This window comes from Coprinopsis cinerea (genome assembly GCF_000182895.1).
Source record: "Coprinopsis cinerea okayama7#130 chromosome 1 map unlocalized cont3.1, whole genome shotgun sequence".
In the NCBI taxonomy this organism is placed as follows: Eukaryota; Fungi; Basidiomycota; class Agaricomycetes; order Agaricales; family Psathyrellaceae; genus Coprinopsis; species Coprinopsis cinerea.
The window spans coordinates 1549120-1570375 of record NW_003307544.1 but is presented as its reverse complement, the minus strand read 5'-3'; the positions used below and the strand labels follow the sequence as shown (position 1 = coordinate 1570375).

Sequence of the window (21256 nt, the reverse complement as noted above, 5' to 3'; positions counted from 1 at the left end):
ATAAAAGAAAATCCATTTATGAAGACCAAAGTGTGACAAATAACTGAAATGGGGACAGGGACGTCATAAATGGGCCCATCGATTAGTGGTGCAAGCTTGCTTCAGGAGTTCTCTCGACCATAGGCCATACTTTCATTGCTTTGATATTTCCTAATGACTTCTATCCCGAAGGCTGCGCTCTACTATTACCCTCGATCGATCTGGTCGGCAGTCGGTGAGTGTAGTCCATATGCCCTTATCTTTCTTGCGCGCCTGACGAGATCCCAGCCCTCCTCGCGTTGTAAGTGGTTGTCTCCTTCAAAGAAGCGTGGTTTTCTTGATCGCATATGACTTGAAGGGAAGAGAAGGGCTATGGTGCCGATGAAGTCGACCTTCGGATCGTCGACATATGTAAGTAGACCCTCCGTTTACAGCTGAATGCCTGGTAACTAACTTGTCCAAGGGAAAGGAGAGAACTATGATCCCACTTTCCTTCGTTTGAATCCCAAAGGTATTCTCTTCCTGAGCCACAGTGGACGGGGCTTGACCCGACTCTTCAGCGACCGTCCCAACTCTTGTGGTGCCACTGTCCAACACCCTGTCGGACGAAATCGATAGTCGGTACAAGGCCATAACCGAGTCTATTGTGGGTGCCTCCCTTGCAAAGAAAGAGGGATCAGGACTGACCCGCACGTTCGTAGGCCATTGCTGAATTCCTGGACAAATCCCGTTCCCTGGTATCGAGGACCCATACTACTTCTTCCGCTCCCGCCCCTGCCCTTGCACCGGCAACGATTGCCGCCACAGACATCGCACGCGTCGTCATTGGGCTCCTTCACTCGGAGGAAGCTAACCCGAACCATCTACGATACAAGAATGCTCGGGATGATGCATCGTTGAAAGTGCTGGCCAAGGAGGTCTTGCACATTGTCCAGGCCAAACGAGACGCCCTCAAGAAACACCTGGCAGACGCAGAGGGAGAAGTCATTCATGTCAGTGAAAAGGTTAAGAAATTCTGGCAGGAAAGGCTCGAGTCCGTCGATCTGTCGTCGCGTGTCTTGGAAGCCGCCGAAAAACCGGTGGAAGAGTTGAGCGAAGAGGAGAAGGCGGAACGACAGAGTTTCATCGATGTTGGACGGAAGGCATGGGAAAAGGATTTGCCCATCATCTTGTTGAAGTTATCGAAGGAAACCACTGGACCATTCTCCCTCGGTGCGTCTGCGTTTCCCCTCTTGCTGCGATAATTGTTAAGCAGAATTTTAGGTGACCAATTCTCCATTGCCGATTTGCATCTTGCCCCTTGGTTTACACGAGTTGTGAAATTGGCTGGTGGATCCGTCGACGACGATGGCAAGACTGTCGTCGAGAAACTCGAGAAATACGTCGGCGCTGTCCTCGCTCTTCCTCGGGATTTCTCTGGCGATGCTGGAGGAAGGGGCGAAAAGCAAGCGAAGCTAGGGGCCTTCTGGGATGCGCTGAAGGAGAGACCGAGCTGGCAGAAGTTGTACGGACAAGGCTTGTTCTAAGAACATCAGACCAAGGAATTTATGATGTGTCATCTGGTAGACTAGAAACGATTGACATGGGACATTGACGGGCTAATATTGTCCTTAGTGGACGGCTAAATTTGGATTGACACTGATTGCTATGGCTCTTGCTTTCTTGCTTTCATTTCTACTCGAGTAATCAATCGAAATAAGCGTTTGTGTTTGACAGTTGCACCACAAATTGGCTTTTTCGATCGATAGACTTTCCTTCGACTTCTCCCATAAGCCAGAGATCCAAGGACCGCGACGACGACATTAAAGTCCCCCGGTCTAATTCCAGGGTCTGTTCAACTTGTATGGCCTCATCGTCGGCAACGGCTCCACCGTCACCGCGCACTGGTTCAGCGACATTCTTGTACCACCAGGGAAACGGACGTACCTCGATGTCGTCAACCGCCTCCTCGACCCCTTTACCGTCGCGTCCAACATCGCCAAGGCTCCCGCAGTACTACCATGGACTTCATAATTCGTCATCATGTCTGTCAGACACGGACAGCGAGTCACTGTCGCCCCTCATCCGCAGCAGCAACCTGAGCGCTCCAAGACGCAGACCCGAAACCAGAAAGGGGACGAGTTGGTGGGGAACACCACAACGACGACGGCGACGCGATAGTAGATTTATGAGGATCTTGAAAAAATGGAGGAGACGTATGGTACGCCACCGATTCTTCCCCGCGCAACCTGTTACCCTGGTGTGTCGTGCTTTCTTTCTCTCTTCTCATCGCGGTTTCGCTAAAGTCAATTCCTGGAGATCTTGACATTAATTTCCATCTTGATATTGGCGATTCTATTGGCCCTATTCTTGATTTACACGCTGAATCCCGACAAGGAGCCTTTGCCATGGCGAGCGTATTGCTCGATCCCTTCACTGGCGGCCCCTCGCGACCACCCATACCCTCTTCGCATTTACCCTGAGATAGAGCCCGGGGAGCTTATTCCTCCCTTTCCCCCTGCCAACCTCGAGAACCTGCCCCCCGCGGGAATCCTGATAGGCGTGTTCTCCGTGGACTCTGCGTTTGAACGTCGCATGTTGATAAGAACGACGTGGGCTGCCCATGCTCGAAGCCGAAATGGCGCAGTAGGAGGTGATGGCGGACGAGGAACGTCCAGAACAGTGGTCCGATTTATCCTCGGTCAGCCGAGGCAAAGTTGGGAGAGAAGGATAAAGCTCGAGATGGACAGTGCGTGTTGATTGCCTTTCACTGTCCTTTCGCCAGATAATGAGTCCATCCACAGCCTATAATGATGTCGTCATCCTCCCAATTCCAGAGAACATGAATAATGGCAAAACCCATACCTTCTTCTCATGGGCGTCACTCAACGCTTGGGTTCCACCAGTTTACAACGTATCTGAACCCCCACTTCCCCGGTTTTCCTACTCCAATTATACTGCCTCTCCACCTCCCCTTGCTCCTCACGATCCGATATCAGCTTGGCACAATATTCGATCCCACCGACCCAAGCCCTGGATTCGACCGGACTATGTCGTCAAAGCAGATGACGACGCGTTTATTATGTTGGCCGAACTAGAAGCACGACTGCGAGTCGAACTTCATAATAAACCAAAGTTCAGCAACAGCACCAACAGAATCCCGAGGCGAATCCCAACGGCAACATTGTTGACAGAAGCCTCGCCGATAGACGTATCCCCAGACAGGGTTCCACTTATATCAGCCCCCTTTCCTGAAACCATGACTGATAATGACCCTCTCATATACTGGGGCTATCTGGTCACGAATCGATTGCATCAGTTTATGGCAGGAGAACTGTATGCACTGAGCTGGAGCCTGGTCGATTGGGTAGCCAAGGATGCCGCTGTAAAAGGCATGACGAAGGGCGCAGAGGACAAGCAAACGGCGAAATGGATGCGTTTACATCCACGAGCAGACAGGGTTCGATGGACGAGTGAGCGGTGTTGGATATACGACCATCCTCGATCTGGCACAGTGTGAGTTCCTTCACCTTGTTGGTTCGAGTTCAAGCCTGGGTGTTGAATTGGTACCGATACAGCTACGGACATGGGTTTCTGTTCCCATCTGAAGTCACGCGCATCAAAAAGGAGATCACTTCATATGTGAAAGACCTGATGCGAGATAGGGGCCATCGCGAGTTCGCTGCTAATGGGGCGCGTTTTGGAACTGGAAACGAACATCGGTACTACCGACCAAGAGGCTCATGGCGCTCAACGACGGCACCAGAGTCTCTAACTCGATCCACTGTGTCGACTTTTGGCGTGAGGTACACGCCGCCGTTGCGAGAGTTGTCGGAGAGAGAGAGTATCGAGGCTTTGGTGGAAGGCAGCGAAATGTCGCTCTTGGAAAGAGGTAAACTGACGGTTTTTCAATCGTCATATGTTCCGCTAATTGATGGTCTCTCTAGGTGGACCAATTACACCAGAACAGGCATGGCTGCATCGGGAGGGCAGGAGAACACAATATGAAAATCAACGCGTTGGCGGGACAGTAGCTGTCCACTTCATCAAGAAAAACGCCTGGTATCTGGAGGCCGCGATTGCGCTCCTAGAGGGAGAAGAAGAATCCGAGGCAGAGCAATATAACTTGCCGACGTTTGACGGGTTCCACCTCAGCCGCTCCAACATAAATCGTTGGGCACCATGGACGCAAGATAGCGCCTTCCGACGGACATGATCATAGAATGACGCAGACCTAGACATTCATCTTATCCTTCCATTCAATTACACTGCTTTACCGTCCATTCGCAAGGTTTCTTTTCTTCGGACACCTTTGGATTTCAAACACATAGCCTACTCATGTCGCGCGCAAGGACACACAAACTATTCTTGGACATCCTTACATAGTCCTTCAATCATACATGGGGCAAACGAATGGCTTCTTGGTCTGCAGCTCTTGGTTCACAGCCTCGACGATAGTGCTCTCCCATTTATGATACCATTCTTCCTCGGTCAGTCCAACTCGTTTCTTGAACCCGGCTGAGGTCTTGATGGCGCCCTCTTCGTCAGCGTCGGCATCGACATAGCCGACAAGGGGATAAGCTACACCGCACACCTTCCAGATTCCTCCTCCATGCCTGAAGCAAAGTCAGCGTCGAGAAACATCTTCATGATTATGAGTCGTACCATATTTTGGACACTAGCTTGGAGAATGTACTGTCCGGGCGCACATAAATACGCCCTCTGACATTCCAGCGATCTAAGCTCAGATCCCCTTTGTAGCCCAGCTGCTCCTCTACAGTTTTCCTGAGAAGCGACCGCAGCTTGTTAAAATCCCAACCGTAAACTTCTTGTTGGAATGCAAACTCCTTGAGCGACTTTGAAGCATTACAAAAATCATCTGCCCATTCCCTCAACGACTTGGAGCTCTTCCAAGCGTTTTGTTCGAGGCCCCAGAGTTTCTCGATATATTTAGCTTCTGACATTCCTTCTCCTCGAATGGGCAGCTGGTCAGATGGCAGGTTCATAGCCCAAGGTGGCAGACCGGATTCTCTGCGGGCTTCACGTTCTTTGAGGTAAGCCTTGACTTGGCTCGAGCTCGCCTTGTCTTTCTTGTTGTCCTTTTCAACCTCGCGGGAGCTGCGTCCTCTGTATGCCGGCTCGTCATCGCTGAGAGACCACTGGACGCCCTGCGAAGCCAGTTCAGCCGGAAGAGGGACGTCGATGTAGAACGAGAAATCCGTTTTTGTCAGGGGAGTACTGTAACGCATTGGGATGCTGTAAGTTGTCCGTTTTCAGCAGGTGCACTAATAGATGGCTCACCCAGTCATGTTACTGATGCTCGAGCCATCGATGTCCAATCGCAGCATAGGCTTGTTTTCGCTGCTTTGGTCCAGGATGAATCGGTAGAGTGCTTCCCCGTCAGTATTGAGGTGGGCGTCATGGGCGGCGATATCATGTCTCCCTTCCAAGTTGTCGACTTGGTTGGTCTTCGCCTTGTAGATGCTAAACGGAGGGGGCTGATCGCTGTCGAAAGAGCCACGGGCGCCGTCGTCTGACTTCCCCATTGTTGCTGAGATGGGATAACGGCGGAGGTGTTGGGGATGGAAATGAAACAATGGAAGGTTATATATGACCAGTCGGCCAAGAGATCGTTTGATAGAACATGTTGGACATGTGCGATAACTACGCAGTGGACCGACTTCCTTATGCAGACTCCAGAGAAGAGGAAGGCAGCTGTCATCACAATCCGATGATCAAGTTTGGGTGGACTATAATGCCAGGAGCCAAGATCGGTACACCGGAGTGTTCGTGTTCATTTGTCCTTTTTAGCAGGGAAGTATCGAATTCAAACAAGAAATCCAGAAGCTGAGGTGTGGTAAAGAGATCAGGAATCGTCGAAAGAGGGACGAGGTCGGACGGAATACATACATCATTTCGTACTGTAACATTGATCCAGTTTCCGGAGAGCGCTGAGCGCCTGAGATATCATCGACATTGGGCGCTCACTTGGCTGTGGCTAATGGCTACGACGTCAAGGGCTTAGCAGATTTCGTCAGTGAATCAGTGATGTATAGGGGGAACTCCGGAGAGCAACGGGGAATCCAGTACATGGCCTACAAGTAGATTGGGATATATAAGTAAACAGAGAGCATAAAGGCCATGGAGAAACGGACCACAGTGCAGAAATAATCCTTAGAAAGAGGTTATGACCTCAGCCAAAATACCCATCCAATGTACGAACAGTACCTGGGATAGCCCCAGGATCTTCGAGAGGTGTCGTCGATCGATATCTACTCAGCACAGCCCTCGTTATAGCACCTTCCCATTTTCTGAACCATTCTCCTTCCCTTATTCCGACGAGTCGCTTGGGCCCTGAGGAAGTCTGAACAAGCCGAGAAGATGTGGACGTAGGGGTTGGGAAGGATGCCCCGAACCCACTAGGACTGGGTAGGGATGGAAGAGGCATTCGAGGCGAGGGCATTGAAGAAGGGGATGCCTGGGAGTATTGCGGAGTGCGAGATTCGTAGGGCTCGTAGGGTGGCAGAGTTGGTAACCCTTGCTCGTCGGTCTCGGGTGGGATTGGTTCACCATCGTCCGTCGCCGGTACCCATCTCTTCATTGGATAAGCAGCACCGCAAACCTCCCACTTTCCACCTCCCCTCGAATGGAATCGTTTGAACAGCCAGATGAAAGGATATACAAGGAGCACAATGGAAAGGAAAAAGAGCCACTTATTCGAGAGCCACTTGGAAAGCCGGTTATCGGGGCGAATGTATATTCTTGACCTGTATTTGATGAAGGCAATTTCCAAGTCGCCATTGTAAGGGGTAGCGACAACGGTGGAGCGGATAGCACTTTCGATTTGCGACATATTCCAGCCGTAGAGGTGTTGATCGTACACAAATTCTTTGAGGCGTTTGGGTGAGCGGCAATATTCATCTGCCCATTGGCGGAGAGACTTTGTGCTGCGCAGCGAGTTGTGTTCGATGGCGGATAGAGTATTGACATACGGTACAGAGATTGGGGAAGGAGTTGAAAGAGATCCCGAAGATTCTTCTAACAGGAGTCGCTCGATGTCTTCTGGCGGGCACCAAGGGGGAAGTCCTCGACCACGGCGCTCTTCTTCCCACTGCTTCTGTCGCTTCAATTCTTTCCTGGATGCTCTACGCTTCGACCGACGAATTCCACCAAGACCAGGGAGGGCAATCTCTTCCAATTCCCTGACCATCTTCCCTCGGTACGTTGGTTCGCGGTCAGGAACGCTCCATTGGATAGGCTTTGTGCCCAATGGCGGGGCTATGTCGATACAGAAGTCGAAATCGGTGACGGTTTCAGTGTGGGTTTCCGACACCTGTCGAGTTCGCCCATCGCTGTCCCGCTGGGTAACCCAATGAGTTCGGTGTTCGGTGTGAGTGCCCCTGACGTTAACACGGACGAAGGGGGGCCGCTGTGAACGCTCGAGAAGAAAACGGTAGAGCGCCTCGCCATCTGTATTGAGATGGGGGTCATGCGAGCAGATATCTTGGTATCCAACTTCGAAATAGGAAGCTCGATACGGTGTGAACCTAGGGGGTGGCTCGAATGGTGGAGCGCTGACGCTGGCGCTCGAGGTGGCGTGTTGAGAAAGCAGGGGCTCTTCTTCAGCCTGGCGAAAGGGGACCCTGGCTGCCTCTGTATCCTTTGGAAGGGTGATCATTGTGGTCGACGACGACGACGACGATGACGACCACGGTTGAGGTTGGCGAAGAAGGAGTTGGTTGGCTGCGGAACACGTTTGGATCAAAGGCAATTAATTACGTCAATTTATGGACTCGCGGGCCAAAATTTGTAGTGGGCTAAGTAGAGTCCAGAAAAGCACCACGTTTCCTTCTCTTCACTCTCTCGCCAATGTCCAGTGCGATCCCAGATTCTTCCTCGCCACCGCCATCGCCGTCCCCAACGCCCAGCGAGTCCTCGTCGTCGCCCGTTTCATCTCCCGAGCCGTCTTCTCTGTCGTCAACAGCGTCAACAATGTCTTCTTCTGGCAGGTAAAGATGAATGCCGGCGTCGGCTTCTCTGCATTTCTTTCTCACGTCACTTGTCCAGTCTCGAAGAATCATCGACCGAGCCGACTCCACCGTCGACCACTTCCTCGCCGTCGTCCACAGTGGATTCCTCGTCTGAGCCCCCAACGTCTATTCCAGAGACGTCCTCGTCACCACCGTCAACATCGGCGACCCCTCCTCCCATGTCGTCGACCGAGGAGCCCCTGCCGCCACCATCATCCGACCCACGACCACCGCCCTCGTCCACCGACGACCCACCTCCAAGCTCGAGCGACCCTCCACCACCGTCCTCGTCGTCTACACCACCGCCGCCTCCGTCTTCGTCTTCGACACCTCCTCCGCCGTCTTCATCCAGTCCTCCGCCACCTCCACCATCTTCATCCAGTTCAACGGACCCTCCCCCTAGCAGTAGTCAACCCCCTCCTCCTCCTCCTCCCAGTTCGTCTGATGAGCCCCCACCGTCCTCCAGCTCCTCTCCAACCACTTCGTCACCCCCTCCATTTACACCGTCGTAAGTCGTCATTCATTTCTTCATATCGGTCCCAATATTCTTTGCATTTCCGTCATGGCAAAACCTCCGTTCTGTACCATGCGCTTCTTTTTGTCAACATCACATCTAAACACCGCACTGCAGGACCACTCTATCTACCACTGTCTGGATCACAACAACAGATAGTAGAGGCCAGCCAAGCTCAACAGCACCTTCGTTCATCACAACAATTGCAACTTCAACCAGTAGCGGTGTCCTTGTTACAGTAACGGAAGTTGTCGCTAATCCCAATCCAACTCTGAATGGCGGCGGCGGCGGCGGAGGGAAAGAAAACGCGTACGTACAGCCCGACATCGTTCCATTCCATTGTACTTACTTGGGAACAAAGTTTCTTCTCCAATACAGGGGCCGTAGCGGGCGTCTTCGTCCTCGTAGGCTTAGCAGCCGCATCTATCTTCCTATGGATTTTCTTTGCCGTCCGTAGGAGACGCCGAACTCGACGACTGGAACATGACACGGCTGTTTCTGCTACATTGGCAGCAGCCGGGTTCCATCGCGCACCTCTTGATGATGACGATGATGATGATCCTGGTCCCTATCGGGATCACCCGAGCTTAAGCAACCATAATCACGAACGGGGGAGTAGTAGCAGCTATCTGGACCCTAATGGCCACGTACGGAACGGGAGTGGGAGCGTTGGGATGGGCAGGAGGAGCAGCTCGGCCTTGGCCATGAGCATTGCGGGTGGAGCACCGATGGCGACAGCTGGATTCGGGCACGATCCTGATCCATTCGCCGCCAATCCCAGTGGACCCGCGCCTCCGAATATGACTGAAGACGCACAGTTCAATCCGTACGCCGACTACGTCCCTCCACCTAGCGCGTTCCATATGGGAGCGTATCGCGACCGGACGAGCAGTGGAGCGACTATGGCTGCTGCAACCGTCGCCGCACTAGCAAACGGTCATGAAAGGGATAGGAGAGTGAGCGGTGCAAGCGGAGGGAGCAAATACAACTACGAGCTAGGGGCCATAGGTGGACATCAACGTTCGCAGAGTACGAGCTACCATAGTGCTGGAAGTTACGAGCCTTTACTCGCTGCCTACCGCGAACAGCAGCAACAACAACAACAACAAAGGACCGAACCGAATCCTCCAAGCAACAGAAGCAGCAACTCCAATATGCAACAGAACGGCAATAACGGTGTCACCACGGGGCTGCAAAGGAAAGACACTCTCCCCCCGCCGCCCTACAGCTCGAATACGGGTCATGAATCAACTTCGAATGGTCATGGACAACAACCGTCCTTCCAACCGCCACTCCTGCTCCCTGTAAATAACGGAGAAGCGAGTGCGAGAAGCTCCGTCTACAGTACCGCTTCAAATGCGAACGGGGCAAATAATCTGGAGCGTCGCAACAGTGCATTGGACACTCCCTATACTGGTATCGCCGCCTCGACGAACGACACTGAATCCAGAGATGCTTTCCAAGATTACTTCTTCGGTGCGAACCGAGACAGTCTCGACGACACTCAAAGCACTGCTACTGCCTCGGCGCCGACAAATGGACAGATCCCTCCAGACACCCGAGATACGCTCGCCACATCTGCGTTCTTTTCATCTACGCCGGGTGGTCGCAATGTCATCACCCCTCGAGACGGCATCCTTGACCCGAGCTTACGCGAGCGCATGAATTTACTGGATGACGGCGACCTTAGGGATGATGAAGATTATTCCCGGAGAATGTTGAGTCCCTCCACTGGTCTGGGTATCAAAGGCACCAAGTTGTCTGCAGAAGATTCAGACACCACCAAAGGGACCGAAAACCCCAAGACTAAAGTGTTGGGTGTATGCAATCCAGATCTGGTTGACTCGGTCGATTCGGATCTGGGTAGGCAGAGCTGGACACCTAAGGCGTTGTAGATGCGATCCCCGCCGTCATGCTATCAATTTCCACGATACAGCACTCTTGTTGTCGAGAACCGTTTTGACGTTCCCTGTTTCCGATTGCCACCCTTGTGGAACTTTTTTGCTACTCAGTCTTATGTTCATGTCTTTCACTGACGACCCCACGCACTTCTCACTGGACACTAGCTTGCCATGATCCCATTCATTCATGCAACATTCATTTTCACTTGACCATCCTCTTGTACATTTTCTCAGTAACTCACCACTTTTTGCACGCATGCACACGGACCATTCGTTGCACTGTATAAAATCTCGACCGTTCTTCGCGTATCATCGAGTCATAATTTTTAAACCCGCATCCCCGTCGAGTAGTTAGCCCTTGCACCTCTACTCCTCCATGTATTCTCTGCAGCGCAACCTTGTACACGACACCATTAGTGTTGTTGCGAGGTGAGGTGGAGGTACCTCAAGGTGATTGGTGGCGTTACCTCAAGTTACCTCGTTGGACCTTGAGGTCCATTCCCACGAATACCTATTTCTATACTGGGGATGAGAAAATCAAAAGTTGCAATGAACACGAACAACGCTCGCGGTAAGAGCAAGTTTCTTAACTATTCAAAGGTGTTTGTCTATCCAGAAGGTCATTAGTATGAAATGAAGGGTATTCCGTAGTTTGTCGGCCATATCCCAAGGTCTCGAGCTGCCCCAAGCACCTGTTCACGTTGAATTGGGAATTCGGTATTAGAGGTCGGGAAGCACAGCACTCTTGCATATCCTTGAAGTCATAAGGTAGTAAAATGAGAATAGCAAGTGAAGTATAGCAAGTTTAATGCACTCTGCATCGACAAGCGCTCGCGCTCGCTGCCACATCACCGTCCCGGAGATTCCGTTACAGGGATGGGAAAACACATCAAGGCCACCTCAAGGGACCTTGAGAACGCCACCATCACAAATACGGGACCTCAAGGTAACTCCACCTTGAGGGACCTCCACCTCGCAACAACACTAGACACCATCGATTCAGAAAACTTAAGCGCGGTGATGCTTTCGGATCCGACGGTCCGAATAGTCCCTGAAGATGTCTGTTCCCAACCAATATGGTCAATGGTTGGCCGGCCGAAACGTTGACCCCTCCCCAACGTTCCTCTTGCAACTCGATGCTCCGTTACTTCTATCTAGGGTCCTCTCAAAGACTTCTGATGTTTTTATCTAGCGATTTACTTACGTCTTGGAAAAAAACACGCATGCAACTGCTAGCGACTCGGGATTTCCGCTATGGCAAGGGTCTCTTGTAGGCGCTCTCGACTACGGATCTTGAGGGAGGCTCCACGTTCCCTCTTCGACCGCCGGCTATCTTTTAGAAGAGCAACGAGGTCTACAGAAACTGACAGCCCCATCCTTTTCTCCGGCAACTAAACAGAGTTTCTAGCAGCAAACGCCGTTCTCTGGGGGGTTCTTTGAAGCCTCGCAATTCACTCCACCCCTGGCATTTGTCGGGATATTACCTGATGCAACCTCGACCTCTTGCCACGAGTCTCTAACCGGCTCTAAGTGACCTTCCATCTTACCGCCGTCGTCGTGCATTATGTGGATGGATTGTACCAAATGTCTTCGGCCAACAGTCACGTCTCCTTCCGTTTCTCCAGCGTTTAAAAGGCAGGTGGTCTCCCCTCGATGCCACAGCTATTTCAGAGATGCCTACCTCGTCTTCCACCTCTCCTTTCGCAACCGTACTCAGCGGGCAGTGTGGAAGCGCTGTGCAACTACACTCTCCATCTCCACCCATGGCTTCCTCGTCCAGTGTCGCTTCATCGTCGAGTCTCGTTGCTGATGGCAGTGAGCTCACTGCTTCCGGTGCTACCACGCCCACAATCCATTACGACGGTGTCCTACCGCTGTCCCTGGCGCGTATGCCCGACCATACCAAAACGACCGTCCTTCGCCATGGGAGCACTGGATCTGGGAGGAGCTCTGTCACCGAGATTCCGACCCCCTCTATGCTCTCCCCAAGTTCTGAGCGGGGAGGGCTTATCCGCTCGGAGCTTGGGCTCGCTCCTGCTGGGTTGGAAAGGGTGCCTATCCGTATTGCTGTTGGATACTTCACGTTTTTTGCTTGTGGATGGAGTGACGGTGGTAAGTACAGTTCGTTTCCACATTCAGTCGTTCTGCTAACCATCCCCAAGTGACAGCAACGGTCTTGCCATGTTAGTTCTTTGTGATCACTGTGCAAGGTTCCTCGCTAACTCTACATGTCAGATTTCATGGAGGAATTCAATATCACGTTCATGACGAGCTCTCTGCTATACGCAGCCGCTACCGTTGGGTAGGCGCCATTGTCTTCTCCAAGCAGACAAACCAGTTAATTTCTTTCGCAGGTTCATCTTTGGCACGTTCATTATAGAGCTTCTTATCCGACAACTAGGCCAGACGAATTCAACAAAAAGCACATCCTCTTGGATTCCTCATCACATAAAACGACTCGCATCAAGGCGCGCGCATGCAGTGGCCCCGTCTCGACATTCCCCCTCGCAGGCCCGTCATTTGTCCCTGATCTACGCTAGCGTCGTTTTTGCCCTGTACTTTGTTGTCATGGGATTGCGAACTGGTTACCCCGCGTTACTTTCTGCCTATTGCATCTGTGCCATCGCTAGGGCGATCATGTCTGGTGTGTTTAGTGTTTAGCCTTTTTGGAAGTAGCTCACCATGACCTTTCCCGTTGTTTAGGTTCACTGTGAGTCCCCCGGGACCTCCCTTGGTGCAAGCACTAACTTTCCTCCTAGAAATCCCTATTTTGGCTCTGTCGCACCGATGCACATAGGCTTTTCTCATTCTCTGTGGAGTTAGTACAACTTCATTGCCCCATTTTAAGTTGCCCCTCTCACCAGTGTCCATAGGCTTTGGTACCGTCGCCGCCCCTCTCGTCTGTCAGACCATTATCTCCAAAGGAGTTCCCTGGCCACACTTCTACTTTGGATCATTGGTCTTGGCCGGGATGAACACCCTCCTTTTGGCCGTCGCGTTCGCCCCAACACACCTCGAATTCAATAGCGAGCGCCGCCAATTGACCGACGATACCAGCTGTTCAACCCCGTCAAGTGAAAAGGAAGGCAAAGCTGACGCTTTCTATCCAGTACCGAAGCCAGCTCAACCCGCGAATCGTGAGCATCTTCCGCCCTTTGAAATCGAGTGGGCTATTATACTTACTGCCATCCCAGTTCTTAAGCGTGTATTGTCCCATCCATTCCAATGGGCTATCTCCATGTTTGTTGGGTTCACCTTCGGAACGTGAGTTCTCGTATTCTCGTCCGCTATCAGTCCTTCTGAGAATGTGTTTAGGGAAACGACATCTCAGGGTTTCGTAAGTGGATATATTACTCCAATTGCATAAATCATTGATCAGCGGACGGCTAGATTGTGACCTACCTTTTGGGTCATAGGGTAAGCTCGACCACTTGGAATCAATAGGACGCTTCACTGAATCTTCTGCGTGATAGAATGCGAACCCAAAGACAGCAGGTTATGTTTCTGTTGGATTCTACGCTGGGCTGATGGTTGGACGCTTTGCCTGGGGCTCCTTTTCCCAAATGTACGTATTTCCCCTCACTGTCTGTAACGGAGTCACTGATTCATTATGCTCAGTGCTACCTTCAAACAACGGAAGATTGCGATCTATGGGTGCCTGTAAGCACGCCGCATCCTCAGTCCAATTGTGAAATGGCTGACAGCAATCCCTAGCCTGATCGCCTTGACAATGCATCTATTGATTCGGTTCATCCCTTCCGTGGTCGCGAACGCAGTGTCCGTGTCCATGGTGGGATTAGCCTTTGGCCCCCTGTTCCCTTCTGCAATGAACATGCTGAGCGACATCCTTCCCGCCGAACAGCATCTGGTCGGAATGGCACTCCTGTGAGTCTTACCCGCTGTACTCGCGCGCACATTCTCTGAGTTCATTGGCATGCCGTGTAGATCTGCTGGAAGTTCATTTGGAAACGGTTCGTGTGACCAGTGAATTTTACGTGCGGTCTCGCATTAGCTGATATCATGTCCTTTAGCTATTTTGTCTTTCTGTGCTGGCGTCATGCTTAACGCAAAAGGGATACACATGCTTCCATATTGGAACATCGCGGGGACTGCTGCCATGATCGTCTTCTGGATTTACCTGCCGTCCTCCCCACCAAGGCAAGGCTCTCGATGGTTGTCAAAAGGGCAATAAAAATTCGACTTCGTGTCGAACTCAAGTCACCACTTGCAGAGTATGCGTTTCAGTTGGGTTTATTAGGGTATTACTATTGCTATATCATAGAAAGGGGTAATGATTGTATAGTGCATATGGGTATCATTCGTTCGGGGCATTCGTTATCGGGATCATATCATATAGGATTATAGAGTTCATTTCTTTGGTCCCTTTCAGCCCTCCGAGCGACTGATGGCATATACAGTCCTCCTCCTCTGCTTCTTCAACTTCCTCGACTCCTCTATCTTCTCCTCGACCTGGTCTTCCTCCTCAACGACTTCCACCTCGATGTCAGCTTCCCCCTTCCCACGCCCTTTTCGAGTGACGCTCAGACTCCTGAAGATCGATTGGCGGAAGAGTGTTCCTGAACGTCTGATTACAGTCCTGGTCGAGGTGTCGCCTTTCAACTGCTCTTCCAACTCCGAGGTGTATGTTTTGGCGACGGGTGACTCGGACGTGTAGGGCCAGTTCTGCTTCAACTCTTCTTCCAAGGGAAGGAGTGGGCAAACGATGCCTGGGAGCTTGTCCAAGACGTGTTTGAGGGCCTTGTAGTGCGATTCTTGCTCGAGCACGGATGGATGGATATATTCGTGGTGCGGCCCTCCCAATTGCCTTGGAAGTTCTCTCTGAATCCTTTGCGCCAGGAGGAAGATCCCGGACTTCGAACTAACCATGTGTTAGCGAGGACTCGGGGGAACAAGTCTCGGAAGGCTTACTCGTGTGGTACCTGCTTGCCCCATTCAGCAACGGGCTGTGGTAGGTGGAAGAGATATTCAGTGTCGATGGCCAATATATCGCCAACGTGCGCCTGGGGGAGATATTATTAGTAGCGCGTGATTGGTAGTTGTGGCCAGCGCAACGTACCGCCATCCAGGTCAGAGCAATATCAGCAAGGTCATGCTCCTTGTAGCCTCCGCCTACCTATATGCAACGGGTCAGTGCCGCTTTGAGGTTGTGTTGGAAATAAACGCGTACATCAGAGTGGGCACCGGCGAACCAGCACTAACTTTACATTAGTCTCTGAATCGAGGCAGTAGCCGAGTCCCGATGTCAACTTACCTGCTTGAGGACCTGTCCTTTTGCAAAGCCCTTCTCAGTTTGCGTGAACTTGTTGCAATTCTGAAGGAAGTGTTTGAGCACACAGGTCGCTTTCAACTGCAAAGCAACTCACAAAGTCTGCACGCATTTCATGAAGGGCGAGGGCCTGGTATGCCCTCTCTATGTGTTCGCCCAAAATACGATCGCGGAATCCAAAGATTGTCCTAACCCTGGAGGACCTCAGCGTGAGCGATTCGGGCAGGCCTAGAGATCCAACGGTATCGAAAACACCAAGACATCTGAAACGAGCAGGTTCAATCAGTCAGCGATTCCGCTATCACAGACAGCAGAGCACCTACTTGACGGTGAATGTATCTCCGTCGCAGTCAGCGCGTAATTTCCCGGGGGCCTGAGGATTACGCCAACGGTGCAGCTGCTCCTGTAATTCTTTAATTTCTGATGAGTCGAATCAACCGTCAGCAACTCGAGCTTCTGTCGCGATCAAAGCTTGACGCCCACTCACCCTCGGCCTTTTTGGACTTGCCAAGCTTTTGGTAACATAGAAAGATTTTGCCAAAGTGGTCCATCTCTTTTCTATCCAAGACACCAATTTCACCCTATGAGACAGGGTCAACGCATTGAATGGAGCTTAGTAAAGAGAGCACACCCACAACGAACATGGCCACCATCCGAGCAGTATAAGCGCCCTACCAAAACATCAGATTGATGGGATTTTCTTGGCACATAGAATGGTTGGGATTCTTACCCGGGAGAATCCAAACAAGTAGATCTAGCTCGCGTGGTCAATTGTTTAGTGGACAAGGGTTTCCTTGTATGTGTAGGACACACCTCGTCTCCAGGATTATAATTGCTAAAAATGGGGATTAGCCGCCATGAAACTCTCACATGGATATGGGCGCTTACTGTGCAATGAAGGCATACGCTTCTTCTACCTTGTCCGCTGGGTAAGAGGAAGAATCAAAGGTGATTAGACGACCATTTTTGCGAGAATATCGGACAGAAGAGGCATACCCAAAGATCCTCCGGTTGTTCCTTTACACGTGTGAGTAAAGAGCGCTGGGTACTAGTAGCGAGAGTTTATACCTTCGATGTATTCGGAGTAAAAATTCTTCTCTGTCCCGATACCTGATTGATAGAAGACAATCTGTGGGATTGGGGGCTGGAACCGTTCGTCGGCATGGTAGATCGTTCGGGCAAGACGCTATGACAGTCATCGTGAGATGCCCTGCAAATGTCTACATCGAGAAAGTGCCAAGACCCACGAGGACATTGGTGTACATGGACCTGTGCTCTCCAATCCCATCTTGCCATGTGCTAGTCACCAGGAGAGAGTAAGCTCAAACGGTCCAATGAAGCGAGCATCAAACGGCTTACCCGTCGCAGCATAGGATGATGCGCTTGTTGACTCGAAGGCGCAACTCGTCTGAGGTAGCGATGTCCGGGTTCGTATTGATTCGGCGAGGAGACTTGTTAGGCGTTCCATGAGGGCTAGTCGATTTGGGTGGGGACGAGCTTCGCGGGCGTCCGGGTGAGTCCCTCGACGCCGTTCGGAAAAGCAGACTTGACTTGGAGTCTGACGAAATGGGAACGAGTGGGAGGTCCAAGGTGTCCAGTTGGGGGCTTGTTGAAGGGCTTGCCGACATTGTTGATATTACGATGGGGTTTAGGTTGTGGTCGATGTTTACTATGTAGCAAGGAAAGTGATGTCAAATATGCGGGAGTAGCAACCAGTGCTTCAAGTGTTAAGAAAGCGAGGAAGAGGTGCAGAGATAATGGAAACACAGGTTGACGGGCGACCGCTTATATAGCTTTCGGTTCATCCAGTTTGCTGTGGGACACCAACAAGACGCCCAGAAGATAAATTTAGGTTCGTCTGAGATCTTGGAGGTGATGGCGAGAGCGGTCCCCACTTTCGGCGCACTCTGAGCTCATACCACAGCGCTCAGTGATCCCCTGATTGATGCTAATCTACCCAGGCGATACGCTGGTATTGTGGTAATAGTACTCGTGTGGGCGCACCGGTTCTGGCGGATTAATACATTGAATTCGCTATGGGGCCTGTGTGGGCAGCCAGTGTACAGAGGGTCGACGTCGAATTAATTGTCGCGTCGAGTCGGTATTGTTAACGTTAGCATCTGACATTGACGCAGCGTCGTAGCTCCTGGAAACGAGACTATCTGGAATGTAAAGCAGCACAAACCAGAGATTCGACTTTACCTATCAGCCTAGAGCTCGCAGCGCGGTTAGAGCACTCAGGTTTCCTTTTTTAAAATCGAGTTGGGGAGACGCTGATACGGATCACAACTCTTTGCTCCATCACGCTGGTGCATCCCAAGCTACTGACCTCCGACCTCTCCACGGAACGGGATCCAAATTTCGCAATGGGCTGTAACGCCGGCAGAACAGGAACATGTTACAGCACGGAGAAAATGCAGGGAGACGCACCCGAAAAAAGAGTCATGGGATTTTGGCAATAGAGAAGCTGACTCCACGTCTCTGACTTGGTGCTGTGGCGCAGGGGAAAACGCTCGAAATGCTAGTGTTGTGAGGCAAATGCGCTGTCACTGACGTGTTGGTGCACGAGAGGCGTGAATCTTGGATCTGATGTCGGTCTCAGCACTGATACTGTGTACGGCGAGAGACCAGAAAGTGTCGCTGAATTCATTGACCAACAATTGGAAGGCTGCGGCGCAAAATGCACTCGGAATGTGGCTCTTGGTTGCGAAGGTGGACGTGCACACCAGGGAACAGCCAAGAACCCCCTGGAAAAGGGCGATGAAACAAGGGTCGTCGAAGAGAAGGGGCTTCATTGTTGCCATTGAATTGGAAGTCAGCATGCTTGGATCCAATGTGGGTGCTGCAATACAAGCCTTGAAGGCTTGGGAAATTAGATGGTGGTCGAAGGAAGGAGCTAAAGTGGTCAACGCGAAGGCGATCGTGTTCTTCAGGTGCGGAAAAGACGGTCATTCGCACAGTACCTAAGGAACCGTGGGCACCCATACGCTGAAAACAAAACCCCGTCGTATTATACAAAAACCTAGAGTAGCACACAAATCTCCGCCTCACCATACAAAACCCTATTTTCCAAATCGAAACTCTGCACCCGCAAATTCATCTAGAGCTTCTCGGAATACGGTTTCGTCGAGAGAATAACATGTTTCCGAGGCGTGGTAGGGCGCAGAGAGGGTAAGACGCGAATGACTGCAGAAAAGGTCAATAATTCGTGGTTCGATTATGGAAATGACTGCTCACTGAATCTCTGTCAGACGAATGTGCCATGGAGGGAAGTTGTACAGTTCTAAAGGAACCTTTCTCCGAGTGTTGGAGACATCCAGGGAGTGAACAATCATGAAATCCGGCGACGAGAGACCGTGTTCTCCTAAAAAGCGATCAAAAACATTGCATGATCTCAGAGAATGCGACTACTCTCACCTTCCAACAGGCCCTCGAGTTCGTTGACTGTAAGTGTAAATGGCTTGCGTGACCGGTTCTTGCGGCGCTGTAGCTTGGCGTTGCGCGACATTAGTGTAGCGGCAACCGCGATTGCATTCTTCGACGCGTCCTTGGAGATGAGAGAAAGTGTAAGGCTGCTTTTTTGGACAGTTCGCTCGTTTCCTTCGCAGAAATGCATCAGGTAAGGTTTCACAAATTAGAGAAACAGGACGCACTATTTCGGCGTTTGAGACCACCCTTGCGGCTCGACCGCTCCTTCGAGCCATCACCTTCAGAAAGAACGATCCTAATAGACGGTATCACAGGCCTTGAGCTTTGCAAAGGCGAGATTGGTCTCGAGTCAGAGTAGTCCGAGGGGGGTGGCGTCAAAGGATGGTAGGGTTCAACTTCGGATTCACTCGAATCGTCAATAGCCGAGTTTGTGTTTCCTTGGAGTAATTGGAAGCGAATGTCCTGATCGTATTCAGACAATAGTCCTGTCAAACAACAGTCAGGTCTACACTTGTGTTCAAAGAGGTGACTGTACCATGTTCTTCATACACCGTAAGTTGTTGAATTCCAACTTCACGGCACCAGGCCGCTGCATTTGAAACGCTCTGGATAAGCGCAGCCTTTGTAGAGTCTTTGGAGTGGCTTGGGGACGTTTCCAGTACAATTGCAAGATGCCTTGGAGTTCTTCGGCGTTCAGAGTTCAATGGCTGCGGGGGACTCCATTGTTGGCGTTCTCGATAGGAGAGAAGTAGTAGATACAGTGAGTAAACTGCGTGAATTAGTCGGAGACAGAAGGCGTATAGGATGGCCATGTAGTCGAAATAAAAAGAATGGCGAGGCTGCGCGTTGGAGCACAGGGGCGAGAGAGAAAAGATACAAGAATTTTGTTGACGTGGTCGATCAGGTTCGTGGCCAGTTCTAGCCGCCATCAAACAACGTCATAACTCAACAGCAACCGACCCAAGTCTCCAGAATGTGTTTATTATATGCTATGTATTATAGATCATATTCAAGTTTCACTTAGGTGAGGCCTGGTTCCTCTTGGATGCCTCGCTTGATCTTGAGCAAGATCGCTGTCTTCCAGTTATCCAGCTTCGTGATCCTGTCGAACTCGACGACGGCAGCCGTGTATGCCCCCACATCCCCAGCATCGACAGCCTCCATTAATGCATCGGCAAATTTAAATTCTCGAGTGCCGACGAAAGTGTTATCTTGTCCGATATACTTCTGAGCGTTCCTCCTCGCGGTTACGATGTCCTGGAACCACATCAGTCAGGGTCTCAACCGAGCTGTGAGATCAAGCGCACCCCGAGAGCTACCGTGCACAGGAGAGACTTGAGCCAGTATTCCTTCACACTGTACTTGGTGAGGTTGGAGGTCAGAGAGTGATCTGCAACTCGTTCGTAGAGCGTAATGGCCTGCGGGAACTGCTCTAGTTCGGCATAGAGGTCCGCAGCATCCTTGTAGCACTGATTCGCAGTTCTGAGCGACAGGTGAATCAGGAGTGTCGCAGACAGGAGAATAGAGTCTTACGCTGTCGCATCCTCCTCGGCATACCAATCTCCAGCGCGCAGGAAACTCTCGCAAGCCCTGCTGAGATCATGGGTTTCCTGAAGGTATATCTGAGCAATCTCCTTCTCCCTGTCCGCTGCCTGTCGGAATCGACCGCCTGCCACAAGGTGTTGGATTGTTTGCTGGAGCGCCTGAATGGCCACTATTGAGGGGTTTAGCCGGGATACAGACTCAAACTCGATGCTAATGGAGGCCATATACATACAATCAGGATATCCTCGTTTATAGGCCTTCGCAGCATTCCACCAAGCGTTCCCAGCATCCAGGCTCTCCTTGCACTTTTCCCTGCATTCCGCTTCCCTCGCGAAAGCATCTCCTGCTTCCTTGAACTGCTTCTCGAGCTTGAAGGCGTTGGCGGCCTGTTGGTAGAGGTCCCCAGCCTCCTCCCATTTGGAATTGGCAGAAGAGAACCAACCACCCGATGAATTGGCCTTCTTATCGGCCTTCTCGAATAAAGCTTGCGCAGCTGATTTGGGTGCCATTATAATGGTTGAAGATTAAGAAGGGGAAGGACCATTTGGTGAACCGCGGGCGCAGTGACACAGCATCATCTGATCAGAGGCAG

The 21256-nt window shown here is 51.4% G+C and overlaps 9 protein-coding genes across 9 annotated transcripts; 4 read left to right on the top strand and 5 right to left on the bottom strand.

Moving 5' to 3' along the window:
• Positions 1-114: 114 nt before the first annotated feature.
• On the top strand, positions 115-1625 carry CC1G_12668 (hypothetical protein). Its single transcript, XM_001828641.2, has 7 exons — positions 115-214; positions 268-280; positions 338-390; positions 443-490; positions 540-625; positions 681-1191; positions 1243-1625. Exons 1-7 carry the CDS (start codon positions 154-156, stop codon positions 1503-1505), a joined length of 1035 nt encoding a protein of 344 aa, XP_001828693.1. The 5' UTR covers positions 115-153; the 3' UTR covers positions 1506-1625.
• Positions 1626-2001: 376 nt separating this feature from the next.
• Positions 2002-4174, top strand: CC1G_12667 (hypothetical protein; the record flags this gene model as incomplete). The annotated part of the gene is made up of 5 exons (XM_001828640.2): positions 2002-2138; positions 2265-2707; positions 2763-3474; positions 3537-3850; positions 3906-4174. The coding sequence occupies 5 exons, from the start codon at positions 2002-2004 to the stop codon at positions 4172-4174; spliced, it is 1875 nt and encodes a 624-aa protein (XP_001828692.2).
• Positions 4175-4449: 275 nt separating this feature from the next.
• On the bottom strand, positions 4450-5525 carry CC1G_12666 (hypothetical protein; the record flags this gene model as incomplete). Its single annotated transcript, XM_001828639.2, has 4 exons — positions 5260-5525; positions 4624-5196; positions 4553-4574; positions 4450-4476 (listed from the first exon to the last, which is right to left on the bottom strand). The coding sequence occupies exons 1-4, from the start codon at positions 5502-5504 to the stop codon at positions 4450-4452; spliced, it is 867 nt and encodes a 288-aa protein (XP_001828691.2). The 5' UTR covers positions 5505-5525.
• Positions 5526-5722: 197 nt separating this feature from the next.
• CC1G_12665 (hypothetical protein) lies at positions 5723-7665 on the bottom strand. The gene is made up of 3 exons (XM_001828638.2): positions 6114-7665; positions 5869-6053; positions 5723-5805 (listed from the first exon to the last, which is right to left on the bottom strand). The coding sequence occupies exon 1, from the start codon at positions 7634-7636 to the stop codon at positions 6152-6154; it is 1485 nt and encodes a 494-aa protein (XP_001828690.1). The 5' UTR covers positions 7637-7665; the 3' UTR covers positions 5723-5805; positions 5869-6053; positions 6114-6151.
• A 162-nt stretch (positions 7666-7827) lies between these two features.
• Positions 7828-10397, top strand: CC1G_13638 (hypothetical protein; the record flags this gene model as incomplete). The annotated part of the gene is made up of 4 exons (XM_002912060.1): positions 7828-7967; positions 8026-8496; positions 8620-8811; positions 8864-10397. 4 exons carry the CDS (start codon positions 7828-7830, stop codon positions 10395-10397), a joined length of 2337 nt encoding a protein of 778 aa, XP_002912106.1.
• Positions 10398-12166: 1769 nt separating this feature from the next.
• CC1G_12662 (hypothetical protein) lies at positions 12167-14595 on the top strand (the record flags this gene model as incomplete). Its single annotated transcript, XM_001828635.2, has 15 exons — positions 12167-12515; positions 12572-12586; positions 12639-12705; positions 12758-13047; positions 13107-13113; positions 13163-13221; positions 13277-13540; positions 13598-13667; positions 13719-13740; positions 13794-13820; positions 13877-13968; positions 14022-14063; positions 14118-14288; positions 14349-14374; positions 14435-14595. 15 exons carry the CDS (start codon positions 12167-12169, stop codon positions 14593-14595), a joined length of 1662 nt encoding a protein of 553 aa, XP_001828687.2.
• Positions 14596-14789: 194 nt separating this feature from the next.
• On the bottom strand, positions 14790-17436 carry CC1G_12661 (hypothetical protein; the record flags this gene model as incomplete). The annotated part of the gene is made up of 16 exons (XM_001828634.2): positions 17050-17436; positions 16938-16989; positions 16759-16876; positions 16687-16707; positions 16579-16615; positions 16504-16525; positions 16421-16444; positions 16326-16361; positions 16178-16271; positions 16014-16110; positions 15788-15953; positions 15676-15735; positions 15592-15618; positions 15481-15537; positions 15333-15424; positions 14790-15282 (listed from the first exon to the last, which is right to left on the bottom strand). Exons 1-16 carry the CDS (start codon positions 17316-17318, stop codon positions 14790-14792), a joined length of 1665 nt encoding a protein of 554 aa, XP_001828686.2. The 5' UTR covers positions 17319-17436.
• Positions 17437-18752: 1316 nt separating this feature from the next.
• CC1G_12660 (hyphal tip 1) lies at positions 18753-19714 on the bottom strand (the record flags this gene model as incomplete). The annotated part of the gene is made up of 5 exons (XM_001828633.2): positions 18753-18876; positions 18928-19054; positions 19108-19290; positions 19344-19624; positions 19671-19714. The coding sequence occupies 5 exons, from the start codon at positions 19712-19714 to the stop codon at positions 18753-18755; spliced, it is 759 nt and encodes a 252-aa protein (XP_001828685.2).
• Positions 19715-20139: 425 nt separating this feature from the next.
• Positions 20140-21183, bottom strand: CC1G_12659 (vesicular-fusion protein SEC17; the record flags this gene model as incomplete). Its single annotated transcript, XM_001828632.2, has 4 exons — positions 20897-21183; positions 20653-20833; positions 20427-20601; positions 20140-20376 (listed from the first exon to the last, which is right to left on the bottom strand). The coding sequence occupies exons 1-4, from the start codon at positions 21171-21173 to the stop codon at positions 20140-20142; spliced, it is 870 nt and encodes a 289-aa protein (XP_001828684.1). The 5' UTR covers positions 21174-21183.
• Between the last annotated feature and the right edge of the window lie 73 nt (positions 21184-21256).